General features: G+C 45.7%; 1 protein-coding gene across 3 annotated transcripts in view; it reads left to right on the top strand.

Annotated features, from left to right (window-relative positions):
• Positions 1-21,786, top strand: part of LOC144772494 (E3 ubiquitin-protein ligase TTC3-like) — a 1,119,388-nt gene extending 1,097,602 nt beyond the window's left edge. For all 3 annotated transcript variants that reach the window (XM_078656860.1, XM_078656861.1, XM_078656859.1), the window contains one exon: positions 13,875-21,786. In XM_078656860.1, the coding sequence (XP_078512986.1) occupies positions 13,875-13,982 (108 nt within the window). In that variant the 3' untranslated portion in view covers positions 13,983-21,786. The remainder of the gene's footprint in view (positions 1-13,874) is intronic.
• The last annotated feature ends 225 nt before the right edge of the window (positions 21,787-22,011 follow it).

Genomic DNA, 22,011 nt, shown 5'->3' with positions numbered 1-22,011 from the left:
TTGTCACTACATCGATCATCTCCACACAGTCATGTTGTGTCATGTCATCTGAGCTTGAGGGCAAAAGGGTAGCGGGGTTCAATATGTTGCACCGTCTGATCTCTATGTGTGGCTGAAAGAGCGTTAGTTCGTATCCTGTCAGTCTTGCTACAGTCAGGTGTTGAGTCTGCGTTCTGTTTAGAAGGACTTCCACAGCATGTGGCACTTGTACTATCAGGGGATGTCCTAACACTATTGAATCGCTTTGTCTTATGGCCAGGGCTGTAGCCGCAACGGATTTCAGACTTGCAGGCAAAGCTTGTGCTACGGGGTCCAATGTGCTAGAGAAATAAGCACAGGGTCTATTTCTTCCTGCTTGGTCTTGTGTGAGGACAGATAGTGCTGTTCCGTCACGTTCTGTCACGAACAGGGTAAAATGCTTGCTGTAATTTGGGGTGGCCAAAACTGGTGCTTGACACAGAGCTAGTTTCAGAGCTTAAAATGCTTGGGAGTGTTCTGATGTCCAAGGGAGAGTTGTATGAGTGGTTGCTTCCACTGTAGTTAACTGTATGAGTGGCTTAACTATGTGGGCATACTGAGGGATCCATTGTCTGCAATATGAAGTGAGACCAATGAATGCACGCACTTCTTTTTGTGACTTTGGCTGTGAAATTGTCGAGATCAATTGGATTCGTTCTTGTGTCAGTTGCCTACCCTCCTTGGACAGCAAAATGTCCTAAGTAAGCCACTTGCTGTACGCAGAACTGCAATTTTGAGGGAGACACCTTGTGACCTTTGTCTGTCAGGAAGTGTAGAACTGTGAGAGATGCTTTTTCACAGTCTGGTTCTGTCCTTGCTGTGATGAGAATGTCATCTACACACTGTATTAATGCTGTGTTGGTAGGCATATTGATACTGTCAAGTTGTCTTTTTAGTGCTTGGCTGTAGATGCTTGGACTTTCTGTATAGCCTTGGGGAGCTCTAGTGAACCTGAAACTTCGTCCTTTTAAACTGAATCCGAATAGATATTGACTGTCGGGATGTATAGGAATGCTGAAAAACGCATTCTTCAAGTCGATGACTGTGAAAAATGCAGCTTCGGGGTCTATGGCAGTCAGTAGTGAGGAAATATCTGGGACCACTGGATATTGTGGGATCACACATTTGTTCAGTTCTCGAAGATCAACCACCAGTCGGTAGACCGGGGGTGCCTGAGGGTCAGTCCTTTTGAGGACTGGAAGAACTGGAGAATTGCAAACATTTGAATCCGTCTCTATCACCACTCCATGTTGTATGAGTTCTTGGATTATCTTGAGAAAGGCTTGTTCAGCCTCGGGTGGAATCTTATATTGTCGTATACGGGGTAGGACTACACCCTCCTTGAGTGTGACTTGATGTGGGGTGATATCCATGTATCCGACATCAGTCGAGCTTTTTGCCCACAAATGTTGTGGGATGTCATTTAGTCTGGGGTCGAATTCTTTGACTGTGAAATGTCCTTTGAAATCTCGTAGGAACAATTTTACTCCTTCCAGTGAACAGCATATTACTGCTCCTAGTTCTTTGAGTGTCTTGATTCCTAGTAAATTCTCTGGGCACGTTTCCGTAAGGACTAGATCAGTAGTACGTGTCAGAGGACCTACTCCTAACGAGACTTGTTCAGTCACTTTGTTTATGATCGGTTTTCCTGAAAATCCCAGAGATATATTATGTGAGCCAGAGAGAGGAACCTCTGGGACTTCCTTATGACTTATGGTAGTCCTACTCGCCCCCGTGTCTATGAGGAATTTTCTGTCTTGTCCCAGTAAGTGAGCTTGTACATATGGACCTTTCTGATCCACTGGAACTGGGATAAGGGGCAAGTCACTTTCTCTCTCTAGGCTGTCTCATGCATATGGTTCAAACTCGGGGTAATCTGACTGTGCGTACTGGTACATCTGTGTGGCAGCAGCAGCAGGCGTCTGAACCTGTGGAGGGGTAATGGTCTGAGGCTGCTGAGTGTTACCTGGTCTGGGAGTGTGAGGGCGTTCTTTTGTCTTTCCTGTCGCTATGTTATGTTTCAGGACTGGGCATTCCCTCACAAAATGGCCTGGTTGCTTGCAGTAGTTGCAAGTACCTTTATTGGCCCCCACATTACCTTTGGGGTCCGTGTTTACTGGTGCCGTCTGTGCAACCAGTACCTTCATTTTTGTGTCTTTTAGTCGTTTCTTTTCTTGTTCCTGTTCTTCCCTTATTCTGTTGTGGTGGTACTGTAACATTTGTAACATTTGTGAAGGATTATTTGCTTGCCAGGTACTCTCAATCTTTAACACTCTATTTCTGATGGGGGGTAAGGCGTTGTCCACCAGTTTGGACACAAAAAGATGAGGATATGCCTCGCTACTATGTGCAAGTCCACTATTTGTAGAGAAACATTTCTCCAATCTGGTGTAATAATCACCCGTATCCTCGTCTGGCTTTTGTTTACAGGCAGAAATGGCATCCCAACCTTCCTTTTTTGTTGCCAATAACAGAGGCAAGACCTGTATGAGGAGACTGGGTAATTCCTTTACACATTCACCTAGACCTTCACCTGGTTTTCGGTCTGTCTCTTCTTTTTCTAGGGCAGTCCACGTAATCTTTTTACCACCCACCTCCCAGTCCTTTTCCTTCAATTTGTCAAATATGCCTGTAGGTAGAATTACTTTAAGTAGTCTGATTATATCTGGATATGTAAAACTACCCATTTGGAGGATATCCTTCAACTCTCTATGAATTGACTGCCCGGCTCTGTTTCCCTGCTTGCCTCGTCAGCGCGACTGGAGTCGCTGATCACCCCCTTGTTCTACTGCTGGACCGGCTGGGAGCTTTGAAAACACCTTGTGGCCGCAGAGGAGGGTGAGGCGCCGGCCCCGGGACTGCGAGGACCAGCATACACCAACTCCAGCTGGTCCTCTTCCCGCGTGAGCCGCGCCCCCTCCCAGTGCCACGCCTCCAGCCAAGCCCGTTAACTTCTCGCGGCACCCGCTTCGCGGGTGCCACTCGTGAATTGACTGCCCGGCTCTGTTTCCCTGCTTGCCTCGTCAGCGCGACTGGAGTCGCTGATCACCCCCTTGTTCTACTGCTGGACCGGCTGGGAGCTTTGAAAACACCTTGTGGCCGCAGAGGAGGGTGAGGCGCCGGCCCCGGGACTGCGAGGACCAGCATACACCAACTCCAGCTGGTCCTCTTCCCGCGTGAGCCGCGCCCCCTCCCAGTGCCACGCCTCCAGCCAAGCCCGTTAACTTCTCGCGGCACCCGCTTCGCGGGTGCCACTCGTGAATTGACTGCCCGGCTCTGTTTCCCTGCTTGCCTCGTCAGCGCGACTGGAGTCGCTGATCACCCCCTTGTTCTACTGCTGGACCGGCTGGGAGCTTTGAAAACACCTTGTGGCCGCAGAGGAGGGTGAGGCGCCGGCCCCGGGACTGCGAGGACCAGCATACACCAACTCCAGCTGGTCCTCTTCCCGCGTGAGCCGCGCCCCCTCCCAGTGCCACGCCTCCAGCCAAGCCCGTTAACTTCTCGCGGCACCCGCTTCGCGGGTGCCACTCGTGAATTGACTGCCCGGCTCTGTTTCCCTGCTTGCCTCGTCAGCGCGACTGGAGTCGCTGATCACCCCCTTGTTCTACTGCTGGACCGGCTGGGAGCTTTGAAAACACCTTGTGGCCGCAGAGGAGGGTGAGGCGCCGGCCCCGGGACTGCGAGGACCAGCATACACCAACTCCAGCTGGTCCTCTTCCCGCGTGAGCCGCGCCCCCTCCCAGTGCCACGCCCCCACAATCAGTCACACCTCTTAAACCTGACCCCTGGTACGCGCCTCGCGGGACGCGCGCGGGTCGCAGCCCGGGGCGAAGACCGGGCAAAGAGCGGGCCGTTTGAGGCCGTTCGAGGACCGGAGGGACTGGACTGGGCCATCTCCCCTGCAAGTATCCATTGCATCCCCTATTCATTTATCACATTTTATTATTCTTTGTCGACCCGGGAAACAGTACACTGACTCCCACCCTATACGATGGTAGTCACAAGAGGAAAGCAGACTGTAGTTCCAGGGAGCGTTGGAAATATATCGGGTCCTATGGACGATTTTATTACCAAAGCAAACTCCTTCATTGACCAAAGCATTTCCCTCATGGAAAATAGAGTCTCATTAGATTTAGAATTCGCAAAAAGATCCTCCCTGGGAAATTTAGCTCAAGCCAGAACTCCTGTGTCGACCATTAATAAAATAGTACCAGGGATTGCGACCGAGGGTAGACGTAGTCTCCCAAACAACGTAGACTTATCTGTATCCGAGCTTGCAGCTTCCCCTCTAGGCTCTGATCTGGAAAAAACGCCGGAGCTCCCCCCTCAATCCCCCACTCAAATATTACCTTCGGAGGATATTCAAAAGAGAGGAAGGAGGGAAGGAGCAATTAGTAAAAATAAATCTACTTTACCAAACCCTACCATATTGAAAACTCTTCCCGCACCTATTTTACCACCACCATCACAGCATCAACTTCTCACTGCAATAGTACATTGTGATCAATTGGAAGGTGCCACTCCCATATCATTGGTCTCACCAACTCAACTCTCTGCAGATAAGGGTCTGGAAGAATATGATAATTCTGTCTTCTTAAATAAGCTAGCTGACCTTTTTAAACAACTTCTACTACCGGTAGAACAAAAACTAGCAAAGATAGAATCCCAGATTTCAAAACTTACCGCCCCATCACAACACAACCAGGGGCATTCCCAACAAAAGAAAGGAGGCACTAACCCTTTTCTAAACTCCCTCCCAAACCCCGTGATTCTCACTGCAAAACCCACAATTCCGCAAACTACTGCACTACAGACAATCACACCAATAGCATTACCTCCCACCCCAACCCTTCCAATTACGCTGCCTTCAACTACACCAATCTCCACTCCCACAGTGCCAATCATATCAAAACAAGTTAATAATGCGGCATCCACTAATCCCTCCTCACAACCAGCACCAAGAAAAACCGCACCTCCCAAGATCCCGGCACAAAATTCTAGTTTTCAACCAACTCAAAGAAACACCTCAAGAGGGCCAGGAGAAATTAGAGCTCATTCTGAGCTTCCCCCCGAGGCCGCCCCCTACGTAGCAGTCATGATTGGAGTACCCGAAGTAGCTCCCAACACGGCAGAACCTCCATGGTCCCTAAAAAATAAAGTCCACCATTGGCTGCAGGCAAATCGGCCCATGCCAACAAATTGCCATGGAAGGATTTCCTCTCTACGCAGGACCCCATGGGTGGGGAAAGGCAAAAAACAGTTCTCAGGGGACTGTATTATTATAACTTTTGAGGACCCCTGGGTAGCCGAATACATCATCTCCTAGGACCAACCTAATGTCACTGGAGGAATTAGTATAAAACCACTTTCCTTTTTTTACCCCATCCTCCAACCCACAAACAGTAACTTTTTTGAGGACCCTATCTTTCCCTGGGCTGAACGATCCCAGCGTCAACCCCTAGTATACGAGAATAGACCATATGGCCCCCCTCGCTTTCGAGAGCAGGAGAACCCGTGGCACGTAGTAAATCCACGCCACCAGGGTTCAAATTGGGGAGAATGGGGATACCAACAGCAGAAGGTGACCCGCAGAGAACCGCCCAGATGGGACCCTTGGTTTAACATCCCACTAGTAAATCGATTCAGTCCCCTAGAAATGGTAGACTGACCATCAAGGGACATTGATCACACTACTCCTAACCTCCCACATTCCCCTCTCTTAATTAACAATTTTGAGGAGATTTCACAAACCTTAATTCTAAAAGCTAATCACCACACTATACCTTTCCTATTCTGGAACGTGGCGGGTCTACGATCCAAAATCGATGACCCTTTAGCAGTGAACTTCCTCGAACAAGGCAAAATAATCTGCCTTCAAGAGACCTGGACAACCTCAGAGCTCCACCTGCTAGGGTATAAAACCTATTCTTCCCCAGCTAGCCGTAGCGTAATGGGTAGACCCAAAGGAGGACTCACAATCTATATTGCTAACACCCTATCTCGCCTAAAAGTGACCAATTTTTTTACAGACTCTAATTGCCAGATACTATTTCTCTCCTTTGTAAACGAAGATATCATAGTTCTCGTAAATTCATACAACAACCTAACGGAACACGACTTTCTAACTTTCGTTGAAAACATGCAGGAGAGACTAAGATCCCTACTTCAGAGGGAGACTAACTCTAAAACGATCCATCTGATCTGGGGAGGGGATTTTAACCTTCATCCATGCTCAATGGCAGTCTCCAAATGTTGCGGGTTCGTGGATGAACAAGAAGCTCCATTAGCCCACTTCGCCCACAACAAGTCCGGCAATACAATGAATAATATTCTGTCAGAGTTTGATTTAGTGATCGCTAACTCCCTAAAGGCGAGGGAATTCCAACTTGACGCAACCTACGTGGGCAGAGGCCACCAGACAACAGTGGACTATATCCTTCTGTCCCAAGGCATCGCTACAAAGGTTGCAGGCTTCCAAGTAATGACAAATATACTAAGCGATCACTACGCATTAAAGATAGAACTCTATTCTTCAGAATGTAAATCAAAGGTCACTAATATAGCAAAAACCCTCACTCAAGAAAGATTGCAATTAGGAAAACAAAACGGCTACACCATAAAGTGGGAAAAGATCGACCCGCAAAAACTTACCAAAAAAATAGTCAACCAAGCATACCCGAAAATCATCAATTGCCTGGACCCGACATTAAACCACGCAGAGGTCCTGTCAAATTTCGGAGAAATCCTGGCTGTAGCTAAAGAGTTGCTCACGGGAAAAACTACAAATAAACATCTAGCAAAAAAAGGTTGGTTTGACCACAATTGCACTAAGGCCCTAACTGATCTAAAATCTGCTCTTCGCAAAAAACCAAGAGACGTCGGTCTCATTCAGCTTTTGAGAAGACAGTATAAAAGGGATCGTAACCTTAGAGTCCAACAACTGAAAGAGAAATTGTGGAAAGATTTAGACAGGAGTTCTTTATCAAAATGCAGCAAGGATTTCTGGAGAACGGTGAGATCCCCATACCTCTCAGCGAACAACTCCCCAAAGATAGAGGTAGCTATAGATGAGGGAACTTGGATCGCCCACTTTGGAAATATATTTAAAAATCAAGGAACCACAGACCATTTAGCGAACCTCTCTAATGAGGTACAATATCCTATCCCAATATCCTTTGATATTTCGGAAATCTTGGTGGCCCTGGAAAGAAGTAAGACAGGAAAAGCCCCGGGCCCCGATGGCGTTCCTGTCGACCTTTTCAAATTCAATCAGGATCTCTGGGCACCCATCCTAACAAGAGTTTGTGCTGCTGCAGCCAGTGAAGGAATTCTAGACTCCTGGACCAGATCAATTATGGTCCCCATTTTTAAGAAAGGGGACCGCCAGGATGTAAAATGCTATCGTCCTATTTCTCTTCTGGACTCCCTCCGCAAAGTGGTGGGAAGGGTCATGCTGGAGAGACTCCAACTGTGGTGTGAGGAAAAAGAAATCATCTCAGATCTCCAATTTGGTTTCAGAGCAGGTCTTGGAACAGTAGAGCAGGCACTTAACCTCAGCCTCATAATGGCCAAATATATGCATGCCAAGAAAACCACGGTATACATGGTCTATGTGGACTTGTCTGCCGCTTTTGACTGCGTCTCACACTCCAAACTATGGACAGTCTTAAGAAAAATGGACATAGACCCTTCCTTGTTGGATCTCCTGAGAGAGCTCTATTCTGGAGCCTCGGCGAGAGTTCGCTTTGGAAAGAATGGCGAGTTGACGGCGCCGTTCGGCGTGGAGCGAGGAGTCAGGCAGGGTTGTGTTCTGGCCCCCTTCCTCTTCTCGCTTTATACCAACAGCCTGGAGGAAGAGATGCTGAGGGGGGCTCAGGACCTCCCAAAACTGAAACAGAGACCGATTCCAGCACTCCTCTACGCGGATGACGCCGTCATCTTGGCCCGAACTCCTCGCGAACTTCAGCTTTCACTCAACAGATACACCTCTTTTATGAATTCCTTGGACCTCATGGTGAACGTAAAAAAAACTTTGTAATGATCACGGGGGGAGTGAAGAAAGGCATAAAAAACATCTTCCTTGACAAGCAACCACTTGAGACTACTACACAATACCCATACCTTGGGGTGATGATAGATGATAAACTATCATGGAAACCAGCTGTGGACACCAGATGCCATCTTTTTAAACACTCGACAGCGGCTTTGCAGTCCTTCTCACGAAAACTGGGAAGGAGACGTCCAGTAGAATTGCTGAGAATCTACAAAGCCAAGTGCCAGGCTATTGCTCTCTATGGAGCAGGAGTCTGGGGTCACACAGATGTTGAATCTTTACAGAAAATTGAAAATGAATTCATAAGATTTCTTCTAGCGACCCCGGAAGGCTCATCAATCTACGCCTCCCACATGGAACTAGGAATACCGTATCTTCAGGATCTTATTAAAATCCAGCCTTTGCTCCTGTGGAGGCGCATTTGGGTATCGGATGTGAACACATTATCTCAGTCGATAGTGGCCGATGCAATGTCACTCGACCACTCTTCTAGACTGAAGTGGCTCCGTTACATCAAAAAAATTTTTACTGACCTTGGGCTTGAAAACTACTTTCTCCAACCAGAGTCGATTGTCTCCCTTCCAAAAAAGGAACTCATGGAACTCGCCTTGCGACACTTGGAAACTCTAAGACTGTCAACCGACGCCGCTAAACCCTCAGTAATTCACGCGAATATAATCCAGCAAACCTTTGGCATCCAACCTTACCTTACCCTACAGAGTAAAACTTACGAGAGGATGTTACTGACTAGGTTTAGACTGAATCTTTTCTACAGACTGGTCGCTTTTCCCATAAATAAGGCCTGGGAAAAAAACATGCCCCCATGCCCCTGCGATGGGAAATCAATTCAATCGAATATCCACGCTTTCTTGATCTGCAAGTTCTACCATCCCCACAGAAAACGTTGGATTCTCCCGACATGCAGGCGGTGGGGCCTTAGACAGTGCCGACCGGCCTTTTATCGATTGCAATCCCTAGAGTCCGAAGAAATTTGCTACCTAGTCCTAAACTTTCTAAAATGTATTATGAATCACAGAAAAAACCTTTAGCAACATGCACAGAAAAAATCCATCACTTTTTAAAGCAAATATTTTTTCTTTTTAAATGTTTCCTGATTATTACTAAATCTTAAATGTTATTGAAATGTCTCGTTTTATGTATATTTCTGAAATTGCTGATTGCTTCTTTTATGGTTTTCCCTGTGATTAACCGAATAAAGAAAGATTTATTATTATTATTAACTCTCTATGAAATCCTCCGGGATCTTTTTCGTGAGAGGGCACCATCTTTTTCATTTCCAATATTTCTAACTTGGTAAGGGGAGTATACACATGTATTCGTTGCAGTGTACCATCTGGCTGGGGTATGGGGTGGACTTCTCGTAAGGGGTATTGGCCTATACTGTAAGGTTCATGGTCTGATGAAGCTAAGGTAAGTTGGAGGTAACGGAGGCGCAGATCCAGAATGGTATTGATCAATTCCGGTCCCCGAGACCTCCATCTTTCTGTCACTACTTCTTGTAACAGTTTGTATAGCTTATCTGATCGGTGGAAGTTATTCTCGTATAAGGTAGCCAGGTGTTGGATCATATAAATACCTGCTAGCCGTTGTTCTGCTCGGGGAAGAGCCAGAAACATTTGTGCTACTATATCTGGGCTGTATACCCGGTGCTGTGATATCCAATGGGTGGCAGACTGGGCCAATTCCTTTTCTTGTTGAGTAAGGGGAGGCTCATTGTCCATCCATTCATCTAGGGCTTTTTCTGTGGACTGAAAAAGGTCTTCCGAAGAAGGATCTAATCTTTTAACTTTCCGCGACACTCGCGGGGTTCGCCACTTGGGGCCCGGACAATGTCGCGCTACACCCAGGAAATTTATTCTACCTAGTGTCGGACCCTCATCTTCCTCTGAGTCGTCCTCCTGTGTGACTTTCTCAGAGTGGATGGTGACAATTTTCTTAACCAGTCTTTTAGTTATTTTGTCGATCTGATGTCCCAGATCGTGTGCTCCCCTGTGTACCTGATCACTAAGGTCTATTAACTCAGAGTCTACGCTTCCATTACCCGGGTCTAGTTCCCGGATCAGACAATTTATGATGAACCGCAGGAGCAGTCCTCTGATGGGAACTTTTCTATTTTTCATGACCTGGGCCAGAGTATCCGGACCTTCACCTGTTCGTATGAACTCATAAACTCTATCCAAATGCTTCGTTATATCAGGGACCTTCTGGAGTTGACCCAGGGCTTGTCTTAATCTCTCTGATATCGTGGCCATTGGGCCACTACCGGGTTCGGGGTCGTAAGGACACTCAAGAGGCGGGACATCGTCTTTATCCTCAGCCCCGTTCCCGGACACTCCTAAATCAGAGGTGGAACCACCGGCTACTAGTTCAGGAGCACGTGTAGACGGGCGTGTTCTAGGCATGTTAACATAAGCGGGGGTGGTTCCGACAGATAGGCAGGGAGAAAATTGTCGGGAGCAGTGGGAATTACTTTCACTGGGGATTTAGGATGTTCTTCTATAATTTCTTCTCACAAAACGGGATAAATGCCAGTAACAAGGGCGCTTCTTTCTCTATCTGCCTGTTCAGCTAAAACCTTCTCACCTTCTTCCTGTAATTGCTTTTCTTTAGCCTGTTCCGAAATTCTCTTACTTTTCTCGACTTTCCCTAGTTCTTTCTGGGCCCTCCTATGTGCTTCCTTACGCCATAACTCAATGGCTTCTGTCTGTGAGGGCCTCGCCTTTCGTTTCCATAACTCTTCTTCTACTCTCATAATACATTCTATGTCCCAGGTACCTGCGGCGGGCCATCTATGCACCATTTCTAATTTTTCGGTATAGTCTACCCAAAGGTCTAAGAATAATATGGCACTCAATCCATGTTTGTTATACATGAAATGTCCAGGTGTATCTCTAGGCGGGATTTTAACTGGTTTCTCTAATAGATTCTTTTTGGTGCCGATCGTATGTAATTTGGAAAACAGAGGCATTCTTAAACTCAACTAATTGCGGTTAAAAAGACTTGGAATATACAAAAACAAAACAAACACTTCATACACTAGAATATAGTGCAACCGTACCGGTCTCACGAATGAGACACGTCTTTACCGTTTTCCAAAAATGGAACCCGTCTTTATACTTTCCCAGTGGTACTCACCAAGAAGCAAAACTTGAAGACCTGGTCATCGGACTCTTGACGCTTGCGCAGGAATATCGGGGCTCCAAAGACCTCGGACTCGGCGTTCTCACTGGTCGGGCTCTGGGTTGGGACGCTCCGCTATCTTCTTCACCGCCTCGTGTGGATGATCAGTCGCAGTCTGTCTCCTCCTCGTCTCGAGGGAGTTAGCGGGAACACCCCGCTGTTGTGCACTTGAAGTCCGTCGAAAGTATGGAAGGGACAAGGACCCGACTTACATCGCCGGCGCGTAGGGAAGAGGGAGCAGTTCCTGTTCGGGCGCCAATTAATGTGGTAAATAAAAAACTAATTATTTACGCTGTCGGAATTTCTATAATTACCCAAGAAATGGTAATACATAAAATGAGGAGCAGAGTCCGTGGTCTTCGAGTTGAAAGGGTTTTATTCCAGAACTCGAGTTAAGGGAGAGCTCCTTCACCAAGCGGGTTCAGGAGTAGTCTGCTTTACTTGGAACATAACAGCACTTATATACATTATGAGTACAATCAAAAGAAGGAGTTCCCCCGGATTTGATTCAATCATTCATGATGTAATCATACGGAAGACATAGCATGCTTGTTCTCGTTTAAAGAATAGCTTGGATTACATTTACACATAGACAAACATATTGCATTGGAGTGATTGTGGTGACAAGTTGCAGAGCTACTAGTGTCTGGGGACAGAGAATCGAGGCATTGTTACAGGGTCGTTTCTGTCGGAAAGGCAAAGAGGACGAGGCATTGTGCGTTCTTTACTTCTTACACAAGGGCGGTGATGTCTCACAATGGTATATGTGTGCAGCTGGGAGGAAGGAGAATGGGCTGTGGTTAACTATTCTCATTCATGGCTGTCTCGTGTGCTTGATCAGGTTTTCCCTTGATTGTTGACCCAACCCGTGGCTGCCCCCGCAAGCTGAGAGATCATTGACGAGCGAGAGCTGCTCGTTCTGTGACAGAGTTGGAGATGGGGGGGTTTTGGCGAGCCAACCATCTTAACTGACTCCGTTCTGGTCTAAGGGAAAATATCGAACGGGACGGAAACCCGTAAGATACACGATGGCTGGCCATTATTTTCTTTGCATGTGCCAGTACAACGAAGAGAAAAATAGGCAAGAGGGGGTATAACAAGATCTGTGCTTGAAGTAGGAAAATCGGCTTGCCTGGTCGGTGTTAGGGTGAATAGGGTGCATGATGGGACACCAGGCGAAAGAGGGAGTTTTTAGTCAACTTCCACAGGGCGCAGACAGGCTTGCCTTTGGCGCGCCCGCTGCGCATGCGCGTGCCCATATGGTTCAGTTTATATCCTGTGGGGAGCTCCAGAACTAGAGTGCTGCCCCGACAGGAAGTGAGGATCTGCTCCCTTACTTTCAAGTTTTTCAACAAGAGCTAAGACTACGGGCGAACCCAAAGTTTCCTCCAAGAGTCATCTCCAATTTTCACTTGCATCAGACACTTGACTTCCCTGTGTTTTTTCCAAAACCAGAGACTGTTGCAGAAAGAGCACTTCACATGCTTAATGTTAAACAAACGTTAATGTATTACCTTGATAGGACTAAACCTTTTAGGAAAACATAACCGTTCGTTACCCTTCTGCAACACCAGAAAGGGAGAGAGTGTTTCAAAACAAGGAATTGTGCGATGGATAGTAGAATGCATGCAGATATGTTACATGAAAGCCAAACGTACATTAACATCAGTTCCACAGCACATTCTACAAAGAAAAGTGGTTCTATGGCCTTTCTAGGGAACATTCCTTTAGCTGACATTTGCAAGGCAGCTACATGGACTAATCATATACATGTATTAAACACTATAGTGTGGATGTCCAAGCAAGACAGCAAGTTCTTGTTGGTCAAACAGTGCTAAGGACTTTATTCCAAATATCTGCACCATCTGATGCCTAAAGCCACGACGAGAAGAAAATTGCTTTACAGTCTATGCGTTGCAAGTGTATCTGCAGCCAACGAATGCCATGAATGGAGTATGTTACTTACCTTGTTAGCCTCTATTCATAGCGTGCAGTGCTTCAAATTCACATACACCCTTCCTGTATCCCTAGCAGGCATTCACTGGTGTCAGATTTTATGTATAAACATTGTGTATTTAGATATGTACATATATTTAAGCCTTACACATATAATGCGTAATCCTTTATATATCTTCCTTGCTCCAACCTCACTCGCCATAATGGTAGACAAAAATGACCAATCTAACTCTGGAGTCATTAAGCATGCACATTCAGTTGAAGAGGAGTCGTCTCGACATCACGCGACCAACAAAGACTTCTTCGAAAAAAACAAGTTGTAGAGTACGAGCCCACCACTAGATGCCTGGAATGTGCATAGCATGTGAATCTGCTGAACTGCATGCTATGAATAGATGCTTACAAGGTAAGTAACATACTCCTTCCTGAACATGAGTAACCTCCCTTTACCTACAAGTAGCCATAAAACATTGATACAATTTCTAACATATTTTAAAAAATGAAACAAAAATGAGCATATTTTGATGAGAATAATTAAACAATGAACTTATTATTGTGAAGATTAAGCTACTTCAATTTAATGTCTGAATTATTTTTTTATCACAATCTTATTTCAAAGAGCATTTCCTTTTCTCTTCTGTTGCAGTGCATCAAAACGTGGTTGAACGCACAAAGTACTTGCCCAACATGTCGGGTTCATGTCCTCCTGAATGAAGATTTTCCATTGCTTGCATGCAGGAAGTGGCCTATTTGAAATTGTGTTTTGCATCTGTTTTGTTATAGTGGTGGTTTTGTTTTTATACTATTGCCGCCTTTGTATTTATTTTTTGGTAGCTTTCGTATTTTTCTCTTCCTTACCGAGGTTTCTCATCAGCCGAGCGTGCCCGTATCTTCTGTTCAGGTAGAAACTGCAGGTAAAACATATGTGGCCAAAATTAGAGAGATGGAGGAGTGGGTTCTCAGAAGCATTGTTGAATCCTTCTCTCCTATAGAAGATATTTTCATAATGTATTTTCAAGGGAGTTGCTTGTTGAAAGCCAACTGCTCTTGAAATATTTACCTATAAATAGAAAAAAATGTTATAAATTGGTCCTTGAAGAGCTCAGGGCCCTATTGAGGTGCAGTCACCTTAATAAAAACCTTGCTCTTATTTAGGGTCCTGAAGTCAAGGGCACTATTGATTGTTTAAAATAGAAGTATAGGGGAACTGCAGCAACATGGTTTATAATGTTTGTAACTGCTCTCTAGGCAGGTAGTAGTCTAACCTTGTAAAATGAAGGTGTCTTCAATGATTGACACCCACTATCTGTATAGAATAGTGGGTGGATTTGCAGAAAGGACATTATTTGCAAGTGGGTGACCTCTTGCTTTTTTTTAGCTTTTTACTGTGTATTTACACTGACTTATCCAAGTAGTGCTGTTTTTCTAATAGTGCTTACGGACTGGCCAACATGCCAGGCTTCGTTAAAATTGATGTTGATTAACGGCACAAATGTTCTTAATCTTAAACTGACATAGGATTGTGATTAAACATTTAAGCAAGTTACATGCTTGTGCAAAAAAGTATACTGATTACATATGAGAAAGGGTGCTATATTTTGTTTCTCAAACCCCTTGCATCCACCTCACCCTCACTACTAACCCCAGCGCACATTTGTTGAAAAAAGCCTGTATGTTTTTAATAGCCTATTTCTTGCCACATCATTTACTTTTATTTATTTGTACATTCCCTTGTTCATTCATGGACTCTTATCACGGTTACAAATCTGAAATGATGCAATGTGCTTATTAATGAATTTGTATTACACACTGTCCTTAAACAAGTGACAACCCCCTTAAAACATTCTGAGCCCCTAATTGCAAAGCTCCTAATCGAAGGTTGCATTAAATGAATTTAAACTTCTAAGGTTATTTCTAATAAACCTCCTAGCCTTAAGAAGCCTTTAGGACTATTGAGTATACACAAAAAAGGGACCCAGGATGGGACAGCGCGTGCCACTGCTGAAAGAGTGCCAGCAGCACTATCATGGTTGTCCAAAATGCATGCCTGAAGAAGTAAAACCACAAGTTTCATTGAACGCTTGCCAGCTCATTCTGTAACTCCACCTCCCGCATACCCAAACACCACCGCGGGGAACACATTTGCTCCGTACTCTGTGATCCCCTTCTCAAACTGACAGTTTATAATAATGGGAGCCGCTGGATGGAGTGAGCAAAGTTGACCTGTCTACTGCAGGGAGCCACAACCGAGTACTTCCCCCAACTTGACCCTGGGTGTACCCACCCGTCCATCCCTGGCTGAGAAGTAGTAAGAGATGCGCACACAAGTCAGTCAGCATGGCTTCTGCATCATTCATTGACCGCGGCAGAAAACAAACCTGTTAATATTGAGGCAGCAGGTCTGTGATATCACCTACTGCCCACCGAGGCTCCGCTTTGTTGAAACTTTTATTTAAGCTCATATTTTTCCCCCCTGTGAGGAGATATTGGAGTTTATTGACAACCTATTTTGTTTGTCAAACATATTTTTATTGATTTTCTGATGTAGAATATGGCAATACAATCAATAAAGGAATCCCATTACAGCTTCCCGGTATCTATATCAATACACAGAAAATTTCATTATTCAGGGTATCCCCTCACACCAATTTTCATTGCAAACAACAACCTATAACTAAAAAAAAACATAGCCGGTAACTCGGGTGACATTGGGGTGAGTATGAATCTTGCAATCAGTACTCTAGTGGGTGAGACTTCGTTGTTCAGAACTGGAAGAGATGTAGCGCTCTCACCCGCGAGGGGCAGGCCACTATTGGAAGACCCCTAGACAGGTAACTGATCAGAGGGCCCCAGGCGTATTCAAAGTTTTTAAAGTCATCTCTAAAAATCCATTATGACTGCTTGCCATAGACGTGCATGCCATTGTGTCAGGGCCGGTGCTTCCCTCTTTTTCCAAGCTGCAGCAATTGCAGTCTTCGCTGCTCCCAGGCAGAGCCATGTTCTAGCTTGATCTGTTTTTGTTTGGTATTTCAGACAATGATCCCGTAAGCCCTGGAGTGCGAAGTCAGGGGTGGCTGGGATAGGGTACCCTAACATATCTTTGATACGGGCTAAGATTTCATTCCAGAAAGGTGGTTGTCGGGCAGTCCCACCAGATATGACAAAAATCGCCCAGCAGACCACAACCCCTCCAACATAAGTCTGATGTGTTAGGTTTCAGTTTGGTGGGATATAGGTACAAATCGTAAAGTATCTTATAGTGAGCTTCACAAAGCCCTAGAGAGTGGTTGTGCCAGGCTGTCTTTCCAGAGTGCCTTTCATTGGGTATACAAAATGTCATGCCTCAGTGTGGGCTCCCAGAACTGAAGGTGATGTGGTCGTTGGGAGGGTAACGTGTGTAGCAGGAGGGAATATAGAAAGGTAATGGCGCCCTTACCAGTCCCAGTCCCCTTCACAATGTGTTCTAGTGGTGTGAACTCCCTAGTCGCCGCTTCTCGAATCCCGGGCTGCAGAGCCCAATGACGCAGCTTTAGATAGTGAAAGTATTCTGTGTTCGGAAGGTGGAAGTTTCGTTGACAATATTCAATTGTTAATATATCCCACTTGTAGAAGATGTCAGACAGCGTGAGGCAGCCCCCTTCCCTCCATACATTAAATGGGGCTGGCCTTATTGTATGGGAGTCCACGCCGCCAGTCCAAGCACCTCATTCCAGATTTTTAAGGTAATTCTTGTGGGGGTGCTTATATAAGTATTAGGTGGGCAGTCTGGTTTCGGTTTCCAGAGAACATCCCAAATGACTCTTCCCATTATTGCCCTGTCCATATGGAGTCAGTGTTTATCCTACTCTTGCTGGAACCACTCAGTAATGACTTGGAGTGGGGGTGTATTATAATAAAGAGCAAAGTCTGGGAGTGCCAGACGTCCTTCGTCCCTCAGCTTCCGAAGTAAATTAAAGGGTAGACATTCTCTTTTATTTTGCCAGATACATTTTGTAAGAAGGGTGCGAACGCTAGGTAGGTATTCCTGTTCTAGATCAACAGACAGACTCTGGAAGAGATGAAGACATTTTGGTGGGACTGCCATCTTAATAGTGTATATTCTAACAAGCCATGACATGTACATGGGAGCCTATCTTTTAAGAACAATCTTTAAATGGTGGAGGAGTGGCGGAGAGATAGATGCAAACAGACCTGAGATCTTGGGAGCTATCTTCATACCAAGGTATGTGAGTTCTTTCTTTGCCCACTAAAAAGGCATCGTAGCCACTAGCGCCCCCATCTCCATGTCGGTCAGGTTAAGGAGAAAGGATTTGGTTAGATTAATGCGCAAGCCCCCACCCCATCAAATTGTCTAAATTCCTCTTGTTGTGTTGTCAGCGAGCGTTAGTAAGATGTCATCGGCGAACAGTGAGATCTTATGATCTTCCGATACCACTGATCGTCGGGTTCTCCCTTATCTTTGCTGCCAGGGTTTCAATACTGAGCGCAAAGTGGGAAAGCGAGCATCCCTGTCTCGTCCCTCTGCCCAGAGTTAAGGGATCCAAACTCACCCCACTGACCAGTACCCTAGCGCTTAGCGCGGCAAAGTTAACCTGTATCATTGCTATAAAGGCTTCACAGAAACCAAATCTCTGAAGTGTGAAACAGAAAGGGCCAGTCCACTCGATCAAACGCCTTCTTGGCGTCCAAAGTGAGCAGTACTGTCAGCATATGTTTTTGATGGCCTACTCAATCAAATGGATCACCCTTCTTACATTGTCGTGCGTCTGTCTGCCTTTAATAAAACCTGATTGATCCAGGTGGATCAAATCTGACATCAGACCTTCCAGATAGGCAAAGAATTTATAGTATAACTTTGCGTCTAGATTGAGCAATGTTATAGGGCGGTAGGAGTCACAGTGCTGCGGGTCTTTTCCTTGTTTTGGGATAATCGAGATAATGGCCTCGCTCATTGTATGAGTCACACGTGTGTCTGCTATTTGATTAAAAAGACTGGCTGGGTGGGGAATTAGCTCAGAACTAAAAGTTTTATAAAATTGTGCCATCAGTCCGTCCAGGCGAGGGGAGTTGTGGAGTTTCAGGGTCCCTATTGCCTGTCGTACTTCTTCCTCGCTTATAGGTTCTCCCAATTGCTCATTTTTGACTACAGTGAGCTGTGGCAGTTCCACTGAACGTAGGTAGTCTAGTTGCCTTTATGTGTTGGTTTGGTCAGCTTTATACAGTGATTTATAGTACTCCCCAAGGACCCGTGCCTTCCATTGGTCCATCACATCTAGGTTGCCTGAGGGGTCCTGAATGTCCCTAACATAGTATTTACCTCTTCTAATTCTCAATTGTCGCGTTAGGTGTGCCCCTACCTTGTATGTAGGACGTTTGCCTACGGCGTAGCAATGTCAATTCTGCCCTATTGGTATAGAACGCATTTAGTTTCCACTGTATGGCCGTGACTATTCGTTGGAGGGTTAGTGTGAGAGTGGTTTTGTGGGCCTGCTCTAGCGTTTGCAGTCTCCCTGCTGACATCAGGGGTTCTATGGTCCTCTGTTTACTAAGGGCTGACATCAGTGCCATGTATTGTCCCCTTAGTACTGCCTTGAATGTGTCCCAGTTGTTAGCTTGCGTGGTGTCTTGGGGATTATTCAGGTGGAAAGATTCTCTAATAGTTTTCCGCATGTCATCCGGAAGAGTTCTGTCACGGACCAACGCACTGGGAAAGAACTAACGATTAGGATGTAGGGTTGTTCCACTCCAGGTAGGCTGTCACCGGGACATGATCAGAGATTAGAATGGGATATATTGTTGTTTCTCTAATGTCCCTGCTAAGGCCCTGGCTTAGGAACACATAATCTAGTTTGGAGTAGGTACGATGAATGTGGGAGAATAAGGTGTAATCCCTATCCTCTGGGTGACTCTCCCTCCAGGCATAATGAGTCCCAGTTCTCGTATCACCTGTTTTTAGGTTTTTCGGAAAGCTACCCGTGGATGATCAATGGTGAGTTTGTACTGTCAATTCCAGAGTGCAATGTGAGGTTAAAGTCCCCCATCAGAATTATGTCCCCCTCCGCAAATCCAACCAGGAGTGCCAACATAGTTGTTATGAACGTTACCTGATTAGTGTTTGGTGCGTAGGCTGTTGCATCCGTGCACAGTTCCCCCCTAATACGACCGTTCACCAGCACAACCCTCCCCTCCTTGTCTGTTTTATAGCCCTCTGTTTGAATTTTTAAAGAGGAGAGCCACATATGTAGAGGGAGAGGATTTGTATATCAGGGGATATGTCTTGTGTTTTAGCCTATTATCTTCCGATCTCTTGAGGTGGGTCTCCTGTAGTGCTACAATATCATAATGCTGATCTAGCAAGTATTTCTATATCTTATGACATTTGGTTGGGGCATTCATAGCTATAACATTCCATGTGAGAGTATTGATCACAATGATAGCAACAATTTCTCCCTTCTCACCATGATAGCAACAATTGCTCCCTTTCTTGCCTTTGAAGACTTTCATCCCTTCGCCTGCCCTCCTCCTCCCCACTCCACCCCTCCCCCAGCCCCGGTCTCCCTACCCGTTCCAGCAAGGCCTCCATAGTATACGATTCGAGCTCTAGGCAATCGCTGATGTTCCCCCAGACCTTCAAGTGCCCCCCCCCCCCAGTACCTGCAAAAGAAAAAAGCTTAAACCCCAAAACAATTACAGTTGGGACAACTGGTCCCCAGTTCAGTCTACTTGTGTAGTATAGTGTAGAATGCGTAGAGCATTGGAGGCTATTCGGACCACTATTTCTACCATGGCTCCAATGCAGCAACTGTTTGGAAGGTAGAATTTCAATGACAGCATTACGTTTAGTGGAGTTTGCCCTTGGCGTAGGGATCGTGGAGAGTGTCTACAGACAAAGCCCGGGTGGGTACAAATGTGGCTCGTCCAGTCCTAACGGGACCCCAATACAGAGCAGGCGATGTCGCCTTATGTCATTTTGTAGTATACAGTCTTATTTGTATTTCTGCTACTTGTCCTGAAACAAACGGGGCCGTAGGAGATAGCGACACTCCGCATAGTCAGCATTTTCTCTGTGATGGGGTGTCGCCGGGACAGCAGAGGACGTCCCTGGGCCGCCAGCCTCGTCCGAGTCGCTGCCACCCTCTGGTATCGGAAGCCCCAAAAGGGTGAGGGCCTCTTTCAACTCGGTGATGTGGTATGCTTTATTTCGGCATTCAAAGCCCAAACGGAAGGCATATGTCCAGCGGTATTTGGTGTTCTCTGGTCGAAATTTGTCCATGACTGGCCTGAACTTTTGGCATTGCCCCAGGGTCGCTGGTGCTATGTCCTGATATAGCACGCATGGAAACCCCTAGAACGTCAGTTTCTAGTTTCCTGGCGGCCTGGAGGATCGCCTCTTTAATCTTGAATGAATGCAGTTTGACTTAGACATCTCTCTGGCGTCTTTTTTCGCCAGGGATGGGTTTCTCGTCCCTGTGGACTCTCTCTTTTTTAAGCTTCATGGTCGTTGTGCCAAGGGCCAGGGCCCTCTGCTCCCTCCTCCAAGTTCCAGATTTGAATGTTATCCCGTCTAGATCGGTTTTCTAGGTGTTCGTTTTTCAACAGGATCGTTTGCAGCTGTGTTTGGAGATGTTGAGCGATTACTGTCATCTGATCTGCACGTTGTTCGAGCTCTGACGTCCTGGCCTCCATGTCTACCACCCTAGACCCCACATCTTGTTGTAGCGAGTTCAGTCTACTATTGAAATCAATTCCTATTTCGGTTGGTGGTAGCAGAGCCATCGTGGATCAACCCCACACAGCTATCTTGGCTGACAACTCCCCCGACAGCCCATTTTTTTTTATCTCATTTGAAATCACTGCTGCTGAGCTACCGGCTTCCTTGCACTATGATATGCGTGAACCAAAACCAGGCCATTCATGTTGTAACATTTGTATCTTCCTCATCTAGTCTATAAGTAGAATGTGGCAACTTGGAGTCTCTTGAATCTGTTACATCTTTCCTCCATCACCACTCCTGCACTTTGAGTGTTATATTTTATACAATTAGGAGCGGGTTCCCCAGTATTTTGTCCCTTTGTCTGCCTGGGAACTTCAGCTAAGCCATTGGTAGATGCTATATAATGTCTTGTTATGGTATCAGAAGGCTCTATATTAATCAGGATTGAAGGTGGGTTGATGTTACAGTAATGCTTTCCCCGATATGAGTCCGTTCTTTGTTTTGCATCAAATGCGAGGAATGTGTTCAACGTGTGAAAACTGGTTTTAGCTTTAATAAAGGTTTGGAGGCTGCAGCACTAAACCCGCCCAATAGACCAGGTTTACATTCTGCTTTGCCTAGGGCACCTTTACAGGTGCTGGAAAATATGTTTGGGGGCCTGTATGTCATATTAACTGCAGAAAACAAAAGTTAACAGCAACTTTGTGTAAAAAAAAATATAAGCTGCTATCTGTGCGTTTCTTAGCAAAAATGTTAAACTCTTTGGGAGAACACCATTAAAATGTAACGTGATTTTATAATCTTTATTAACTTTTGCTCTATTAAAATGATGTGAAAATCTTCATTGTGTTTTCTTCCTTGCTGTGTGATGCCTTAACTGGAATTACATCGAACAAATTCTTTTTTATCCTTCCCTTTGTATCCTTCACCATTTACTGATTCTTGGGACCTTAAATTGGTATGCGGAACTTTGTCGATGCAGTTTCTTCATGGTTCAAACATTTTACCTTTATGCAAGGGTCAAAATCGTGGCAATATAGACTTGGGTATCTAAACTTAAATGGAACCA

The sequence above is a fragment of the Lissotriton helveticus genome, chromosome 8 (genome assembly GCF_964261635.1).
Source record: "Lissotriton helveticus chromosome 8, aLisHel1.1, whole genome shotgun sequence".
Taxonomy (NCBI): domain Eukaryota; kingdom Metazoa; phylum Chordata; class Amphibia; order Caudata; family Salamandridae; genus Lissotriton; species Lissotriton helveticus.
Note: the sequence above shows the minus strand (reverse complement) of the source record. Positions and strands in the feature narration are given on the sequence as shown.